This window comes from Balaenoptera acutorostrata, chromosome 12 (assembly GCF_949987535.1).
Source record: "Balaenoptera acutorostrata chromosome 12, mBalAcu1.1, whole genome shotgun sequence".
Taxonomy (NCBI): Eukaryota; Metazoa; Chordata; class Mammalia; order Artiodactyla; family Balaenopteridae; genus Balaenoptera; species Balaenoptera acutorostrata.
In genome coordinates this window covers 4992785-5012548 of record NC_080075.1, presented here as the reverse complement: position 1 = coordinate 5012548, position 19764 = coordinate 4992785, and the positions used below count along the sequence as shown (strand labels likewise).

Below are 19764 nucleotides of genomic sequence, written 5' to 3'. Positions count from 1 at the left end.
TATAGCATGTATCACTTTCTATCTTGTACTATAATTACTTACAGTCTTATGTGCCAAATATAAGCTCACTGAAGACATGGCCCGTTTGTGATCCATCTCTGGGCCCCTCAGAGTCTTTTTTTTTAAATGATTTTTATTTTTGGCTGTGTTGGGTCTTCGTTTCCGTGCGAGGGCTTTCTCCAGTTGTGGCAAGCGGGGGCCACTCTTCATCGCGGTGCGCGGGCCTCTCACTGTCGCGGCCTCTCTTGTTGCGGAGCACAGGCTCCAGACGCGCAGGCTCAGCAGTTGTGGCTCACGGGCCTAGTTGCTCCACGGCATGTGGGATCTTCCCAGACCAGGGCTCGAACCCGTGTCCCCTGCATTGGCAGGCAGACTCTCAACCACTGCGCCACCAGGGAAGCCCCCCTTAGAGTCTTATACAGGGAAGCCCCCCTTAGAGTCTTATACAGGGAAGGTACTCAACAAATACCCTCTTAAGGGTTTAACTCTGCTTGTTCCTTCTCAGGTTCTTCATGGACAGACTAAACACATATTGGTTTTCTCTTTTTTGTAAGTGGTCAAGTCATTTGGAAAAATTAAGTACCATCTAAGTTCTGCTTTGGGATAATCCCAACAAAATTTTAATGTTTCCTTTATAATTTCATATTTTTCAATTATCTATGATTATAAGTCTTTTGCAGATCTCATAAGTGGAGCATTTTTAAGACCTCTATCTTCACAGTTGTGCTACTTTTTGATGGAGAGAAATTAGATGTATGTTTCAATCCCAGCATGTGACTAAGTGTTGTGAGAAGTCCATATTCACAGGTTAATAATGTTACTGACATAGAGCAGTTAATTCTGCTCTATTTACTGACTTCTATTCTTTTTATGTATTTATTTGCTTATCTTTTTATTATTTGCTTGTATTATTTATTTCCTCAATTTGATTCTACTTATTTTTAGAGTTAAATTTTCTTACTTGGTCTTTGTCGACTAGAGTTATCATGCAGTGATACTTTGTTTTCACGTATCTGATCAGAGTGGTATTTCTTACTCTTTTCTCTCTGCTTCTGTCTACTGCATGTTGCAATCCTGTTTTTCTAAATGTATGTTTGATGGCTATGTGAATTGGGATACGTAAAGTCAGCATTTTTAGACTTGAATGAACTTGTTTATTTCTCTTAAAAACAAGTTTAATGTATTCCATAAAGATCTACCTTTTCTTCTCCAACCAAATAGGCGTAACTTTCTGAATATTCTTTATTTTAAATCCACAGTTTCCCAGAGTTGCTTCAAGAAGCACCAGCCGGGGAAGCTAGTTCTGGGTCTGGCAGCCACGATGCCTGCCCTCACTGACCTTGTTCCCAAGGGTACTTGTCCCCTACTTAACACAGGGCTTGGCAAATATTTGTGGATCTAACAAATATCATTATTTTTTTAGGCTCTCTTAAAACATGGAGCATGAGTTAGAACGTGTGTGTCTGTATTCACCTCCAGTGAGAAGTTTCTCAGCTGAAGGTGTTTCTCTCTTCTTACCTCTGCAGGTTTCCGCTTTCCCTTGCTGTTGTGCTGCTGGTTAATTAGAACTGTATTTTGTTGTTGTTGGTGGTGGTGGTGGTTTTCTCTGATTCAGATTTTTACATTGTGGCTCTTTTATGGATCCTGTTCTCTGGAAGCTTCCTGTGTTATTGTTCACTTTGCTTTCTTTCCAGAATTTAACAAATGGATTATTTTATGTGTAATGAGGAAATAGTGAATTAATTGCATTGCACTCAGTTATACCTAGATCTATAGTTTTTTTTTTAATTTTTTTAAGATTTATTATTTATTTATTATTTTTATTTTTGGCTATGTTGGGTCTTCGTTTCTGTGCGAGGGCTTCCTCCAGTTGCGGCGAGTGGGGGCCACTCTTCATCGTGGTGCGCGGGCCCCTCACTATCGCGGCCTCTCTTGCTGCGGAGCACAGGCTCCAGACGCGCAGGCTCAGTAATCGTGGCTCACGGGCCTAGTTGCGCCGCGGCATGTGGGACCTTCCCAGACCAGGGCTCGAACCCGTGTCCCCTGCATTGGCAGGCAGATTCTCAACCACTGCGCCACCAGGGAAGCCCCCAGATCTATAGTTTTTAAGCTCAGTTCATTGCAGCACTTACATGCAAAGAGAAATGAAGATAGAGTCCCTCGACTCTGTATTTGGTATGAGATCCTAATTCTGTTCCCTTTGCCACTAAGTGAATTTGTTGCAATTAAAATAAAATAAATTTTAAAGCATCCATCCTCACAGACTTTTATGTTCCAGAAATAAAAAGTGAATGACACAAGTACAATGCCCCAGACCCTCTAAATAGAAGTTAGCAGGAAATACAAGGTACAAACTGAACCAGGGTAAGTAAACCATAGCCCAGGGGCCACAGAGGGCCCCCAGGATGGTTCTGTATGGTCTGTGGATCAAGAACGGCTTTGACATTTTTAAATGGTTAAACAAAATCAAAACAAGAATGATATTGGGTGACATATAAAATTGTATTCTAGTTTCAATGCCCATAAATAAACTTTGATTGGAATACACCCACGCCACATATCTCTATGCATTTAGATATTATCTCTGGCTACTTTTGTACTATAATAGCAAAGTATGGCCTGCAAGCTGAAAGCATTTACTATCAGGCCCTTTACAGAAAAAAGTTAACTGACCCCTGGACTAAATAGTAGATTGTACCTGCAGTAGCTCATGTTCAGCCTTGTAAAAATCATCAAAACGTTTTCTCCTGATAACTGATGTATTTGTCAATACTGTTAGGTGGGATAATGACCCTGGTCTATTCAAGTTCATTTTCTCTTCAAGAAATACTTGGTTGTGGCCAGGGGAGCCATAAATATATGCACGTGTGTAAATGCTGATTTATTTGTTTTATTCTGTGAACAGTGAAATTTAAGAAGCCTTTATTTTGTTTTGTTTTGACTAACTACTTTGGTAGGAGGTTTGACTCCTGTGTTTGGTGAAAGAATAGACACTTCCGCACAGAATCTTTTTTGCCAGGAGGGAGTGTTATAAAATTCAGCGTCTCTGCTTATGTTTCCCCGAAAAGCACCGGACTCAGATCTCTTGTGACTGTGCTTCATCTAATCCCTTATTGCCTGTGGAACAACTGGGCAGATTCAGTAACTGCTGTCCTATTTCAAGCAAGGGTCACTCAGACCAGTTCTGAATGGCCTAAGCATTCAGAAGAGAAAGGCGAACAGCCTTTTCTAAATATAAACACCTGTTTTCTTAAACAAGCGCGCTTGGCCTGTTGCCGTTCTTTTCTGATTTTGGCGACCACGGGATTTTCCCCTGCTCCCTTCCCTTCCTCCAGGCCTCCTTTAGCCCTCCATCCTGGTGGCCCTTCTGTCTGACTGCATCCTGGTTTCCCACTCACCTGGGGCACTGGTCAGGATCAGTCACGTGGCGAGCACGGCGGCCGTTGGTCCCTCCCTGTGATGTATTTAAGCAGGCAGGGTTTCTTCCTTTCTCCCACCTACCTGGTCTCCCACGCTCCGTTCTTAGGAGCAAGGATCTCCTTTCAACACAGTGAAGGATGGCAGCCCCGTGTGAGAGCACAGGGTACCAAGGCTGGGTGGCAGAACAGGAAAGAAAAAGGCAGAAGAGGAAGCAGGAGCCCGCCAAAGCAGGCTTTGTCCAGTTTCCAGTTGGTCTGCAGAGATCCTGTTCCTTGCTTCTGGGCATTTCTTGAGAACCGTTTTCTCTTGCTTTTTCGTATAGAAGAGAGACAGAAAACAAAATGTCGGGGCATGCGTGACATTGCAGGCCGGTGGTTAATTACTGTTACCGCTCTTTATGGGAAAGGTGTGTGTGTCCCCATTTCACAGATGAGCACACCTGGCCTGGGCCTGGTGGGAACCCCTCCGAGGCCACACGCAGGGAGTCGGGGAGCTGGATTCCAAACCAGGGGGCAGCTGTTATGGCCCAGGGCACACAGGGCGCCCTCAGCTTGGGCCTTTGTGCTCTGCATTCCACCAAGGAGCAGATCGCACTGGACCCCAGGGGGCCAGGGAGGCTGTACCAGGACATCCTTATCTTACAGGGAAAGTTGCTATAGAAGCAGGAGTCAGCGTGCGGAGGGGTTGCAAAGATGCGGTTTTCAGTGGACCTATTTTTTTTTAACTTCTCTGTTTAACACAGAGAGGTCAACAGGCCAGAGGGTCAGGGGTCCGGCATGGCCGCATCAGCTGAATGCATTTATTCCCCGATGATGATTGGAGTCTGCTGTAAACATGAGTAAGAAAATAATCCAAGCTGGAGGGATGAGTTGAATACCCAATATAAAGATGTTCATTTTATTATTTAGAAATTAATTCTTAAAGAAATTTAAAATTTCTTCAAATTATGGTTATATTTGGGGGGGGCACACATATTTCATGCTATGGCTTCAGTGTGGTTTGTAGGCTTCTAAGGGTTTACTTGTTAAACCTGCGGTGATTGTAAGTTTCTAAGGACTTACTCTGTCATTTTAATACAATCTTCCTATATAATTCAGATAATTTCCATTTGCTGCTTTAATTCTAAAAGGTATGAAATGCCTTCAGGATGGCCCGCTATTGCCTTGCCAATAAGGGCTGGCCTCACGTAAGCCCTGCCAGGTGACCTCCGTGTGTGAGGTTGCTTCCTGTGTTGCCCACACGCTGGTACCACCCGCATTTCCCTCCTGTTTCCCTGCTACGGGCCGCCCCCTAATGTGGTGTCCGCATTAAAGCTACACTGGGCTCCACCACGAATTAGGAAAAGGTGTTTTCTTCCGTTCCTTCACTTCTTAGGAGACTCTTCCTGCCTTCTCTATGTGATTAATGCAAGATGCTGCCTCGTCCATGCCATCCTCAGCAGATTTCCTCTTCTCTGTTCCCTTAGTGCTTGACTGGGGCTTTACCATATGATGCCTTATACTAGAGTAAGTCATAAACACATCTGTTCCTGCCTTGATTAGAAACTCTATGACATTGGAGATCATGGCGTGTTTATATGCCTCACTTTTCGGTAGTTATCTGATGGACCTTTGATGTTGATTTGGTTGTCTCTGAAGGAGCAGACATCTGAAAATTAAACGTATTCAGCATTCCAAATGAAGGAATCTGAAATTAGAAATACTGATATTCAGGAAGTTACAAACTCTTCTCAATACCAGAGGGAACCGCGGTGATCCAAAACCTGGCCTGTGGTCTGGCCACCTTGGCAAGACCCCGTATCTTTTTGAGCCTCAGTTTCCACTTAAATAAAAAAAGGGGTGAAAATGCTTCCTTGCCTACTCCTTAGGGTTTTTATGAGGATGAAATTGTTTGTGACATCTGAAAATGTGTTGGGAATCACAATATTGCTTCAAATGTAAAACTGCATTGTCTTATTTAAGAAAACTTAATAGGCATTTAGATGAAAGCTGTGCTGTTTAGATATCGTGTTCCTATAGTATTCTACTGCTGAGTTAAATTGAAATGTGTACCTGAATGTGCTTTGTGAATAGTTTTAAGGGGATCATCTGACTCTTGCATCGTAATATCTAAAGCCAGTGGATAGCCAATTACGTTGACCTGGGAGATTTTGAAATAGGAAGCAATGAACAGAAGCAATGAACCAATATTTTCTATTGGTTCTGTCAGAGAGAACCAGTTTGCCGTTTCCTGAATTCTCACATAACCCAAATTTCATCTTTCTTTATTTCTTCTTGAACAGGCTTCCATCTGTATCACAAGTTACCCACCATAGTGCCTGAGAGCTGCCTCCTCATCATGGTTGGACTTCTGCTGGGTGGGATTATTTTTGGAGTGGATGAGAAATCCCCCCCGGCCATGAAGACGGATGTGTTTTTCCTGTACCTCCTCCCCCCCATCGTGCTGGATGCGGGCTATTTCATGCCCACCCGCCCGTTCTTCGAGAACATCGGCACCATCTTCTGGTACGCCGTGGTCGGGACGCTTTGGAATTCCATTGGCATCGGGGTGTCCCTGTTTGGCATCTGCCAGATCGAAGCCTTCGGCCTGAGTGACATCACTTTGCTGCAGAATCTGCTCTTTGGCAGCTTAATCTCGGCCGTGGACCCCGTGGCCGTGCTCGCTGTCTTCGAGAATATCCAAGTCAACGAGCAGCTCTACATCCTGGTCTTCGGGGAGTCCCTGCTGAATGATGCCGTGACAGTGGTGAGTGACGGTTCACACGACATCACTCCACCGGGCCGGGGCCGCCACCCACCAGCCGCCGAGTGGAGACCCTGTCTGCAGAGCAGGCAGCCGAGCGGTCCCCAGCCCTGCGCTGGGAAGGGCCCCTCCCTTGGTTCAAGGCTCTGTTCTCGCTGTCTTAAAATTCTCAGTAAATTTATTATTCGTTATTTGTCTGTGATTCTACAAAGGGCCCCTCACTTCATTTTGCCTGGATCCTGCCAGCTGTGTGGGCTGGTGTCTGCTTGTACGGCTGGTGTCTGTCTGCTTGTATGGCTTTGCTGCTGCCAGAGAAGCATCACAGTGACTGTGACCTGTGTACCCCTGGAGGTTTCTCACTGTGACAGCTTCCACAGTGATGGCTTTTGATCAGAATTCAAAGGACTCAAGGCCCCAGCATGCTTTGTGAGAAGTGCTGCTCTCAGTGTGTGACGTGTATAGTGCAGGTGAAAGGACCACGCCCACTGGGTGCTGTTCTCCATCTGGGGAGGGTGTATTTTTTATTCCCAGATCGGAGGCAAATTTTTCGTCACACAAGTCACTTCCTCTTCTTACTCAGCCAGCAGACTTCGGGTCCTCACCATTTTCCCATAAATGGGTATTTATTCAGAAAATGCAAACTATTTTTAATTCTCACTAATTGCCACATAATTAGAGTCAGAGGCTGTCATGAGCCGAACGTTAGGAGGGTTGACCTGCTTCCTGAGCTCAGGTGAGAAGCCTCTCCCCTCCCCCACATGGCTGTCCAGACCTTCTCTACCAGTCAAGGACACTCAGGTGACCTTGGGCTGGTTAAGCAGTCAGCGGGCACTGGTGATGCTGTTTTATGTTAGCCAGGATTCTGTAGTAGTGATGGTGATAGGAATGGTAGCGAATGCATACCTTGTGCTCGGAGTTTTATAACAGCCTACGAAATAGGTATTCTTCCCATTTCGCAAATAAGAAAATTGAAGGAAATGTTAAGTGAAGTGTATTTAAGTAACTTAAGTAATTTATATTATCCCCTCTGTTAGTTCCTATTATTAAAATGGTATTCCTGATTCATTTAAAAGTTAACATAGGTTTCAAGAAAAAAAAGAGTCAATTTGCTTCAGTTTTAGTGTGTATGTGTTACTTAAAGAGTGCCTGATGAGGGTCCCTCCATCTAAGTTGGAGAGAGGATTCTTTTTGTAATTTGTCACTTTTTTTAATTTTTATTTTTGAAAAATTTATTTATTTATTTTATTTATTTGGCTGCGTCGGGTCTTAGTTGCGGCACGCAGGATAGGATCTTCGTTGCGGCGTGCGGGCTTCTCTCTGTTGTGGCTCGCGGGCTCCAGAGCCTGCGGGCTCAGTAGTTGTGGCGCGCGGGCTTAGTTGCCCCACGGCATGTGGGATCTTAGCTCCCCCGGCAGGGATCGAACGCACGTCCCCTGCATTGGAAGGTGGATTCTTAACCACTGGACCACCAGGGCAAGTCCCCGAGAGGGTTCTTTAAATGATGTCTTTTCCAGTATGTTTAATGTCTTGTGTGTAGGTCATGGGGCATCTGATCCTCGTCCAAAGATAGATTACTGTGATCAGCTTCAGAAACAAGCTTAGAATATCCTTTTAATAATTCAGTTAAACTTTACAATAATGTGACACACAAAAAACAAGTTAACATAGAAACCAACATTATTCTCTGTTAGCCTGTATTCAGACCCCTGACCTGAATAAAATATCACCTTTAAGGATGTTTGTCAACTCCATGTAGATATTATTACATAAAAATAATTCACTGATAAGGAAACCCCATTTTTTAGTATAGCTAAGAGCTATTTCGAGACAGTGCAGTTACCTCACTCAAGTAACAAAACCCACTTCATTTATTCCATTATTCATTAACGGTGCTTAGTCATTAACTCACCAGTATTAAATTTTAACTGGGAAACTGCCATAACAATGAAGATGTTTTATAACTCATTCTCATTTCCGGAGGCATGAAGTTTTCCATCGTGACTAATGTTTGATATATACATTTTTACCTTGGTTCTAGGGAGACTGTGGGAATTTCAGTGTGGGAATCTTGGGTCTATTTAGGGTATAGGAAACTTTACAAAGAAATAATAGCACCCTGCTGCATTCGTCCTAGGGCAAGGTAGCAACATCAGGTCAGTTTCAGAATGACCTGCCGTTATCTTTGCACTGCTTTCCCTTCTCTGCTGAGATTTCTCATTCAGTCGCCTCGGTGGTCCATTCTTTGAGTGTGTCAAGAATCAGATCTCAGCAAACGATCTGGCTAAACTGCCCTTTAAAACGTGCCTTCCAGAGGCACGTCCTGTGCTTTCTGTCCAGAGGCTCGAAGCCATCAGATGTGGTTTTACGGACGAGACGGAGGGCTGCCCGGGAGAGGGCAGTGAGCCAGGTTGAGGGCCAGCCATTCTACTGCAGGAAGCAGGCCAAGGACGGAGAAAGGGCATATGGCTGTTCTTTAAATGTGGAGCCCTTGTTTCCAGGCCAAAGCCTGTAAGTCAGAAGGACTCTAGTGGTTTCAGATGAAAGAGGCTTCGTTGGTAGGTTATTTATTTACCCTGGGCCGAAAAGCCATGTGGACCCTTAAAGCCACCGGTCCCACAGATACCAGGGCATGCTTGGGGGGGGTTTGCCCACCTAACACTGAAGAATAACCCACCAGGTATTTCCTTCACCAGACGGGCTGAATAGTGGGCTGAATTGACCAGGTGTTAGGAGCAATTAGAAAATGGTATAAAAAATTATAATTTTGTCTCCTAGTCAGGTGTTCTCAAAGAATAGAGGTAGAGATGTTTTATAGAAGATTCTTTGATTCGTTCATCTAATCTTATCTCTAGGAGAGGTTTAAGGAACTCATGGGTTAGGGAAAGGTATGAAAAACATAGACCCTGCTGCATACATGGAGAAGGATGAGTCACTAAATGCTGCAACTAGAAGGGTAGAGAGCAAACAGAGAGAAGTCAGGTTAAAAACGTAGGCTGGTGGTTGAGCAGAATTGTAGGTCAGGCAATTAACTGGTAAGTTCAATAGTGAGCTTAGAAGATTTGAAAGGGAGAAAACCTGCCATAAAAGTGTCTCAAAGCAAAGGGAAGTTGATAATATATAATATAAATTGAAGTCAAACTCTTTGTTCTATGGTCTGGGTCTATCATAGATTGGAATTAACTGGAGAAATGACAGTCAAAAAAGAAAAAGCTGAGATTTTTAAATAGGATTTTTGTGCTTTCCCTTATAGGAAATATTTTAAGAAAACCTTTCAAACTTTCCCTTATTGGGTAAAGATTGTTCGGGTTCTCAGCTATCTGAGAAGTACTGCTGTTTCCATTGTAGTCCATGATCGAATGAGTTAGGCTTACACGGTAATTTCTAGAAGGTGTGAAGGCAACCAGTGAATATTCTGACACATTTTCCAAGAACACTTCAAGAGGTTCCTCAGTCTACCCTAACTAGAGTTGGTTAAGGAGAGCTGGCTCTTAAGTCAGAAGCTAGGGGTACACACTAACGGCCCAGACATTATGTGCCGTGCAGTGGAATTTAACTCAGGAAGCTGGAGAGTAAAGAGTGACCACTTGGTCCTTAATTTTGCTTTTGCAAATAGCAGAGCAGATTTAAAATTACTTATGCAAAAATGATTATCCTTTGTGTTTCATATCAGGAAAAGTGACCTGAAAACGATTTTTCTGGAACAGAGCGATGCTGAACAAAAACCCTGTATTGTTTGTATCCTTGCAGTACATGATTTCACTGCATTGTTGCACATTTTAAATCAAAGTTCAGAACAGATCATATCTAATTTTAATATACACAAGTATTTTTAAAAACATAATAATGAATGGAAACATTTGAAAATACTCAGCTGTCACATTAGCCTGTTATATTGATAGCATCCAGCAAACAGGCACCCCTGGCTTTTCGGTTTTCTAAAGATACAGTTGTCAAGTTGAGGTCAACTTTGCACAGACCAACTAGAGACATAATTGTAGCCACATACATAATACATATACATATACTACATATAAATTATAACTTCAAAAGCACCTTTCTATATAGATTCCCTTGTGGTAAAATTAAAGGACGTAACTGGCATGAACTAACTGTGGGGTTACGGCTGGTTGTAACTAAAAGAATTTTATCTTGTGCCCATCCCTAGGTATCAGGTTCAGTGTACAACGGGTGGGAGGTTATGGAAAGCTTTCTGGTTGTCAAGGTAACGTCTCTACCTAAGCTAGTTTCTCGTAAGGTGGCCCCGGCATCCGAGGAAGTGGAATGATGAAACTGGAGCTTCTGACAACGCACTGAAGGGGAAGGGCCTGTGACTCAGCTTTACTCTTTGCAAAAACCTAAAAGGATATTAAACACAGAATGTACCTTCGAGAGATGCCACGGCTGGGGCTGCCAGGAAAACAGCTTGGGAAAGATTACGGTGTATTCCCGTTGTTCCTTTGGCACGAGTACCTGGGCTTCCTCTGGAGGCCTCATCAGTGTCTAGATGGGGTAGGGAGGGGAGCTGAGACAGAAAGAGGAGAAGACGTGGCTTCTGTGCACAGGGAATTTCTAATTTCTCGGAGGGAATGAGGTTGGCATTCAAGAGGCAGCGCCAGCAACGCAGGATGGATGGTGCGTCCCCAAATGCCGGATGGCTTGGGGCATCATCTGTGCTGCAGGAGGGGCAGAGGGAAGGACGACCCACAGGCGCTGTACGGATCCAGGAAGGCCGGAGAGGAACAGCGACTTGAGCGGCGCCATGGAAGACAGATAGAGTTTCCCTCGGTTTAGGGGCTGGGTTTCTGTCGAGAGAAGCCAGGGGCAGGGCTGAATACATACGGTGTGCTTTGTAGAGCCGTGGTGAGACCCTGTCCTAGACCGCAGGGTGTCACAAAGCATTAAGAAAATGCATCAGGTGTATTGAGCCTTCTTCCCTAAGTCAGGCAGCCAGCGATTTTCCATTTGAGAGTGAGGAATGGAATAAAGGAAGTGAGTCTTGTAGTAGCTGCAGGGGGCACTCAACTGGTGCGGGCGGGAGGCAGGCAAGTGGAAACCGGGGGTCGGAACCCAGAGCCCGAGTGGCCCGGGGAGGCTATCTGTGCAGGGCTGGAGCCTGGAAAATCTGTCCCTCTCCCTGGGCAGCAGGTGACCGGTGAGTGGGCTCTTTAGAGGCAAGGGGTAAATATAGCACGTCTCTGATCCGCTCTCAGGAAGTGATCGTGGCGTGTTGATGTGGATGAAATCTGACGTATGCAGCAGTCTCTGGTTGCAAGGAAGCAGCTCGACTTGAAGCCAGTTCTTTTCTGGCAAATGATGATCCCTCAGGATATTTAAGTCCTCGGGCTTGTGAGTTGATTTTTTTCTTCTCTTAAACTCAAGTCATTTCTTGCTGGTCCAATACCAAATGCTCTCAACTGTTACACCAACAATCAGGAGAAGGGAAAAGCCCAGTGCTTTCTAAGTAATAATCCACTGTTTTTTGTTTTTTGTTTTTTTGTCAAAACCAACAGACATTTATTGTTATCTACTAGGCAACATGGAAGAAGTAAATCATAATAAGGTGAGATCCTTAATTACAAGGAGTTTATGATCCAGTAGAAAAGAGGAAAAAGTTCCCCGAAACCTGTAATGTGTAGGCTATAAAGGACCGTAAGTGAAGTAGAAAAGGGTGAAATGGCTTTTTGCCAGGACACACTCTGGTTAACAGAGTGTCTGACTCATTCTCATGGTTAAAATTGAAGAACTGACCCAGAGGTAGGAGACCTGGATCCTGGTATCGCCTCTGACGTTTTGTGTGCCCGTGGACGGATGGGTTTAATTTTGAGTTTCTCAGAATCCCAAGGAGGGTGTAGCACGGCCTGTACTCCAAAGGTGTTCATCCCAGTGTCCCATTAGCCGGCTTTCTTAGAAATTCCCTCTGCAAATATCACAAGAAGCAGGGCATGTGCCTGACTGTATTTCACTTGCTGGCTTCATGAAAAAATTACTCCGGAGGAAGGCATCACTTCCCATGCCATTTGCTCAGTGATCCTTGGAAACATGATTGAAAGCATCCTGCCCGGCAGGTGTGAATGCCTGACTTAATTAAACTATGTAAAAGACTGTGTAAATTTTTCAGAAACCAAGCAAAAGTGTAGTCTCATTACTTTAGAAGGACAAATGTGCATGAAGTTACAGTAGATACACACACACACACACACACACACACACACACACACACACACACACACACTGGTTGCTGCCTCTTGGCTTGAAGAAAACCCCATCGGGTCTTGTGTTTCACCAGAGGTGCATGTGTGGGCGGGGCAAGGACCTCAGTGACCTGGGAGGAGGATGGTCTTCAGGGAGGGGACCTCTATGGATGGGTGGGTCCCTTCCATGGTGCAACCCCACAACAGGGGCCTTGAAGTGTCCCTAAATTCACAGCCAGCACTGACAAGCTTTCTCCGTGACATACTCCTTCCCAAGCACTGGCAACGCAAGCAGGGTATGTTGAAGGGCAACCAAGCCGTTTAAAATAATCCTTTAGGATCTGAAAAATGATGTTTTAGCAGTAAGTCATGTAAATAACTTTGAAGTCTCCTTTCTCTCACGTCTAGAAATAGTTTTCTTGATGACACGCTTTCATCAGTGCTTTTTGTTTGCAGCTATTAAATGCACTGTTAAAATATGAGATAAAGAGATGCCCAGCCACTCCCACTGATCGTCCACTTTGGGGCGCAGAAGACACGCCCTTGTTAGGAGGCAGGAAGATTTCTGGGGCCGTGAGGATGTCGGGGAAGTTGGGGGGTCCTGACATGCCCTCTGCCTCTCCCACAGGTCTTGTACAACCTGTTCAAGTCTTTCTGTCAGATGAAGACCATCGAGACCATCGACGTGTTTGCTGGAATCGCCAACTTCTTCGTCGTGGGGATTGGCGGGGTGCTGATTGGCATCTTCCTGGGCTTCATCGCGGCGTTTACCACTCGCTTCACACACAACATCCGCGTGATCGAACCGCTGTTCGTCTTCCTGTACAGCTATTTGTCCTACATCACAGCCGAGATGTTCCACCTGTCGGGCATCGTGGCGTAAGTATTGAACTTCTTGTTAAAAGCACTTGGTGGCATTTCGTGGAATTCACGTATTCTAAGCTGTGATGTGAAAGTTGAATATGTTATGTAAAAGAGTAGATGTTCTTGAATTCTTTTAAGAAAAATTAAAAGTAGATTTTTCTCTTTGTTTCAAAGAAATGAAAGTATGGATCAGCCAAGTGTATCCTAAAGAGGAACTTCCCTGGCGGTCCAGTGGTTGAGACTCCGCGCTTCCACTGCAGGGGGCCCGGGTTCGATCCCTGGTCTGGGAACTAAGATCCCGCATGCGGCCAAAAAAAAAAAAAAAAAAAGTGTAGGCAAATGATCCGGTGCTAAAATGGAAGCCTTAAAAGTGACCTCTTGGATCTCATGAAATAAGACAATAAAGGGTTGGGGAGGATGGTCAGGCACCAAGAATTTTCTGAGTTTGATGCCCATTCAGTGTTGCTCAGGTCCACTAACTCCACCCAGGCTGTCTCCCCCAAACTTCGTCTGGAATTCTGGAATTGCTTATGTCAATTCCTTTGAACAATGTTAGTAGTAGAGAACCTTCACTTTGTATGTTAGATTTGATTTGAGATCATAGCTTTACATCATTCAAAGCAAAATTCAGTGAATAAGGCACGCCATCGTGTACTTTGAGTTCAGCTTCTTAAAGAAAGAGGTATGGTTATAAAGCAAGAAGTGGATAAAGCAAGAAATTATTTATTAAATACGCAGTTGTGTATCATTCACTAACTGATTTGGAAGGACGTTCTCAAAAAGTTCTACAAGTGGCCGAAGAACGGTAGCGTTTGGATCCAGTTTTAGCCTTTGGAGGGTCACTTTGAAGGAGGGTACTTGTTGGGTGTGGATGTTTCTGCAGCTTCCAAGAATAAGCCTGTCATATTATGGTCACACCTTGTCTAGGGCCAGTGAGAAATGCTTACTAATGGAATGCCTGTCAAAGTTTTAATTTTGGGGAATTCCCTGGCAGTCCAGTGGCTAGGACTCCGCACTTCCACTGCTGGGGGCCTGGGTTCGATCCCTGGTCAGGGAACTAAGATCCCTCAAGCCTTGTGGCCAAAAAAAAAAAAAAAAAAGTTTTAATTTTGACAAATATTTATTTACAGCTTAATACATGTTAGGCTCTCCCGCTGGGGCCTGTTATGCTATTTAGAGTTTTATGTTGTAAACGTAGGTCTAGTTCTTCCTGAAGTTTTCTCTTGCACCCTGATTTAGGTGATGCTTTGATTAAAGATTGTTTTGTTTTTGCCCCGCAACACCACTTTCATAGCAGAAGCAGATGAGGTTTTGTCTCCCTCCACGAGCAGAGTGGAACCCACTGTAGTGAAAGCCATGCATTAGAAGGTTGTGTGGTTTTCTGTATCCCAGGGAACCTAAATAAAGCACCGTATTAATCCAGTCTGACCCAGTAATGAAATGTGCAGTGTCTTCCTGGTGGCTATTCATATCATTTTTGTATGACTTCCAGTTTCCTCACTGTTCTTTGACTGGTGTCATTGAAAGTGTCCGATCAGCTGGTGACAAGGTCTCTGCAAAGATTACAGGGCAGGGACTTTGTGTCTAGTTTCCCAGCAGTATTGTAGCAATGGTTGGTGTAAGAACCTTGAATATATTTCAACCAAGTGCCTATGTAAAAGTTCTAGAACCCTCACAGAGTTACCTAAATATGCTTGTCCCGAGTGTGGGGAGGACAGGTGAAGTGTCGGATGGGCTTGGAGTGCTGGGGCGTCTCTGCTTAGAAATGTCTGGGGGGCCCAGAGTCCACAGCACTTGTGATGCCTTACGCCCCCGACCTCCTGCAAAGACGGGATCAGGGCTTTCCTTGCTCTGGGAATTAGGACGTCAGGGACAAATGGGGCCACGTGTTCCTGGGAAACTGCACGGGTAGTTCTCTACTGTGGTTTGTCGGCAGATGAAAAACCTCACCTTTGTCCACAACTTCAAAGTGAACATTCACCGTACAACTTAGTGCACAGAAAAGTCCTTTATTACGTTGACATGAACATTGTCATAGCACACAGTGAGTGCACTGAAATTATGTTAACAATTACATGAAATATTCCAGGAGATTTAAACACTTTTGCATTTTACCATGTACCCCTGTTAATGCTGTGAGAGCGAACGAAGGGACAGATTTCCGTCGTAGTGTGTTTGTTCTCAGAAGTCACACCCTGTTTCCTAAGGTGGGGTGATTAGCGTGGTCTTCAAAACCTGACCGTGTGTGTTGTCCCTGTATGGGGTACATCACAGACGTGCACGTCCGCCCTTTGGGAAGTGCATCGTGTGCACTTCTACGCTGTAATCACCGTCCTTCCTGGAGGATGTCGGTCCAGGGCGTCGGTGTCGTGACGTAATTAACATTGCACATCCACGGACACCTCTATTATAGAACTCGTCATTTGTTCCGCACTTAACTTGTACCGAGTGTAGAAATTCCGATCGCACTTCATGCTGATGGCGCCTTCTTTTACCGTTTAAAAGCAGATGTTAAGGTTAATGGGGGTGAAGGCACGTGACTTCTGAGCATGCTCAGTAGAGTCTCTTTTCGTTTAAGAGAAATGGGAGCCACACGGAAAGGGAAATCGGCAGAGGGGTCAGACAGCTGGGGAGCTGAGAGAAGGGTTGAAGCACCTCTCTCTGAATTTGTAAGTGTAGAGCGTGAAACCTGGTCCTCCTAGGGTTTGTCCTCCCCTCTCTCCCACTTCTCCATCCCTCTCGCCTTCTTCCTTCCTCTTCTTAATGCCTTTCCGATGCCCCTGTGCTTCAGCTTTGTCTTGGGTGGACACTTGGGCAGCCTGTCTTAGAATGAGATCATGTAATGAGCAGGTAGTTGATACAAAAGTGTGATGAAAAAGAAACATCTTTCTGTAGAGCAGAAGATGGGTCTGGGTTCAAAATGCAGTGTCTTTTTTTTGTGTGTGTGTGAATGTTTACAGCAGCTTTATTCATAATCACCAAAACCTAGAAACAACTCAGATGTCTTTCATCTGGTGAATGAATAAATTATGGTACATGTGTACAATGGAATCCCACTCAGCAATAAAAAGTAATGAACTATTAATTAACATATGCAACAACATGGATAAATCTCAGATATATATTGCTAAGTGAGAGAACTCAGATTCTAAAGGATAAATACAGTGTGATTCCAGTTATAAGATATTTTGTGAATGGCAAACCTATAGAGACAAAACAGATAAGTGATTTCCAGAGGATAGACATGAAGAGAAGGGTTGACTAGAAGGGGGCAGAATGAAAGAATTTGTGGGAGTGATGAAACTGTTCTATATCTTGATTGTAGTGAAGGTTCTACAGCTGTTTGCATTTATCTCACTTCACAGAACTCTATACCAAAGAAAAGTGAATTTTACTCTATGTAAATTAAAAAAAAATTTATTGGAGTATAGTTGCTTTACAGTGTTGTGTTAGTTGTAGGTAGGAAAGCACTGGGCAGGATTCCAGCATTTTGATTTCTTTGGAAAGATGTTGGAAGCAGTGTATCTTGGCATCCACAAAGCCTACTGTCACTGCTGTTGGATTTTTGTCATGAACTTGTGATCTGGTATGATTTTCACTGACAACAAGTAAATTAATAGGAGGTGGAGTTCCATCTGTCTTCTCGTTCTTTGTCTTAGAAGCTGTTTGGAGAGCTGACTTCTGGACAGTCTTAGGTTTTCTTTCCCCTTTGTGGCCTCTCCTAATACTTCAATTCTTAATTTAACGTTAAGGAATTATTTGTGTCCACATCTTCCTGTGTGTTCAGGAGAGTTTTAGCTTCAAACACTAGGGGGTAGATGAAAGTTCCTGTTTCCTAATTTTCTAATATCTTTCTGCTCATTTCTATACTGGGATAAGTTGTTGTAGTAGGGAAAGTGTGTACATGTGCATGTGTGTGTGTGCGTGTGCCTACGTCAGAGTGCGTTTCCACAGCCCTAGAGCTAAAGTTAAGGGAAAGTTTCTAGTCTCTTAAACAAGACCCTTCACGTCTCAATAGCATTGGACCCTTCAAGTATCACAGCTCTATAGTTGGGGTTGGAGAGGGGACTCATAGCATTGATTTTAGAAATTTGTGTCTTGGCTCACGTGTTTTGAACTTTATGTTCAGAAAACTGTGCAGAGATAAAACAAAAATGATTCCCATCATCCTCCATACCCAAGGACACTAACAGATGCCTAAGGGATTCCTAAGTTCAGATCCACACCGACATGAACTGAGCTGGAACTCTGTTCTCCCTTGTGGACATCAGGCACCTTTCTGGTCCTCACCTTGTACATTGCCCTGGGATCCAGTCATGGGATGCTGAAAATCCACCGTCCTGAAGAGGGAGATGCTTGGTCCCCACAGCAGCCGGCAGCCTGCCGGGAGATACTGATATCTCTTTGCTGTGCTCTACGAATTTACAAGAACATGGCCAAGTCCTCCTTCTGACAGGACAGCAGGCACCCAATATTCTTTAGTTTTGTTTTCATGGGTTGATAATTCCTGAGTCTTTCTTCTCTAGAGGGCACTTAAAATATTTTCGATTTGCTGTTTCAATTATTCTAGCAACATTATTGCAAAGAAAGTAGGAAATGGTAATTACCAGTTCCATCTTATGAATGAGCAAAGTGAGGCCCTGGTGGGCAAAAACCATGGCTGTAGGGTGAGGCCTGGGCCCTGGGTCTCCAGTTAACAGGCCCGTCCAGGATATGTCCTAGTATCCACTCTAACAATAAAAGCAAGCACCTTTCAATGACATTTTAAAAATGAGACTTTAACAGGAATTTCCAGAATGACAGGCTCAGGGATAAAGTCAAGGAGCAGGGCTGATCTTGCTGGATGGAAGCGGTCACTGCGGAAGCTGTGAAGATCATGTTCCCTTTCTTTCCTATTTTCCTTTGTATGAATTGGTGATTGTCATCTATTGAAAACTTTGAGAACAATAAGAAGGCATGCTTTTGCTGGCCATTTTGTAGCTTCTTCTTCTGGTTGCTCCTGGTTTGCCCACCAGTTGTAGCAGTTAGAAGACCATCTCTTCAAGATACAGTCATACGAAACCAGAGCCCTACAGGCCAGAATGACTAGTTCACGTTTACTGGTCTTCTCAAAACGTGGGGGAAAAGAAAAGAGCACGTGACATTTCAAGACATTCATAAAACATGGTCCAAAGCATCACGTTTGATGGTTTGTTTATTTTGAGTGTAAGACAGGTATCTTTTATTAATTTTCCCTAGCCTTTTCTCATGTTTACTGGATGTTTTTCTCCGTGTGAGAAGGTGACCTGGAGCTTTAACAAAACAATCTGGATAAGACAACTTGGATAAATGCTAGTCTGCACACAAGTCATCATTTATCACCTAGTCTCTGGCCTGGCCTCCATGTAAATTGAATTAGTCTTAAAGCCTGAAAAAACAGAGAGCGAGCAGACCACATCATCTTATTTCTAATTGGAGCTTTAAACTTCAAATTCACCCCTAACCTAACACCCACATCTTCCCCTGAAACAAAAAGAAATTTTCTTTTAGAAGAAATGGCTATTTAAAGACTGAGTCAGTTGCGTAAGAATTGGCTTAATCCTGCAGCCAGCTTCACTGCAGGCCAGCTGGGGCTCTTGGAGCAGGACAGGTAGAGAGGACGCTTTAGACCAGGGCTAAGTCCAGGTGCTGGGGGGTGTCTGTGCATGCCCGCACATCACGTAGAACAGCAGGGAGGTAGAGTTTGGAGGGAAAGGAGAGAGGGGACCATAACGCAGGCTTCCGTCTATGGCTCTGGGTCTCGTGCTCTGTTGTTCACTGTCTCTTTGTACCTTATATCGTCTTGGCAAATAAAAGCTTTGTTTTTGATGCTGCTGTATGCCTTCACCGATAGCTCTGACTGGTCAGAACTGACCTCTTTAAAATCTTATATGGGGACTTCCCTGGTGGTCCGGTGGTTAAGACTCTGCACTTCTACTGCAGGGGGCCCAGGTTCGATCCCTGGTCGGGGAACTGAGATCCTGCACCCCGCATGCTGCGCGGTGCAGCAAAACAAAACAAAACAAAACAAAAAGAATGAGTTTGTTACAGTGACCAATTCAGTTCTATTTAAGTTAAATCAAATTGTAAAATAACAAACCTATGAAAGTGGAAGAACAGTATGTATTTCAAAACTGCCAAAATAAAATATTTAAAAAAACCCCTTATATGGCCACCTCAAACACTACATGGCATGGGGGCAGTGGGTAAGGGAGGAAGATAGTAAACTGAGGCAGGAAATTAGTTAAATAATAGAAAAAAGACCAATCGTATCTCCCTTAATTTTCTGGACACATTCAGGAAAAAAGTGAAAAAGAAACAAACAAAACTGTATTGTATTTTTAATGGTGACTCACCTATCTTTTGTTTTCTTTTGTATAATTTTGCCTCACCTGCAGGGCAAGACTAGAAAAGGCAGGAAGGGATTTGAAATGATAACCCTTTTTTTCCCCCTAGCTTTATTGAGATGTGATTGGCACACATCATTGTGTAAGTTTAAGGTGTAAAAACGTGATGATTAGATAATATA

The 19764-nt window shown here is 44.0% G+C and overlaps 1 protein-coding gene and 1 non-coding gene across 2 annotated transcripts in view; both read left to right on the top strand.

Moving 5' to 3' along the window:
- Positions 1-19764, top strand: part of SLC9A2 (solute carrier family 9 member A2) — an 87590-nt gene that overhangs the window by 29752 nt on the left and 38074 nt on the right. Inside the window, exons 2-3 of the mRNA XM_007172119.3 lie at positions 5702-6165; positions 12982-13232. Of these exons, the coding sequence (XP_007172181.3) occupies positions 5702-6165; positions 12982-13232 (715 nt within the window). The remainder of the gene's footprint in view (positions 1-5701; positions 6166-12981; positions 13233-19764) is intronic.
- Positions 19136-19208, top strand: TRNAR-UCU (transfer RNA arginine (anticodon UCU)). The gene has a single exon. It is a non-coding gene; the product is annotated as a tRNA-Arg (tRNA).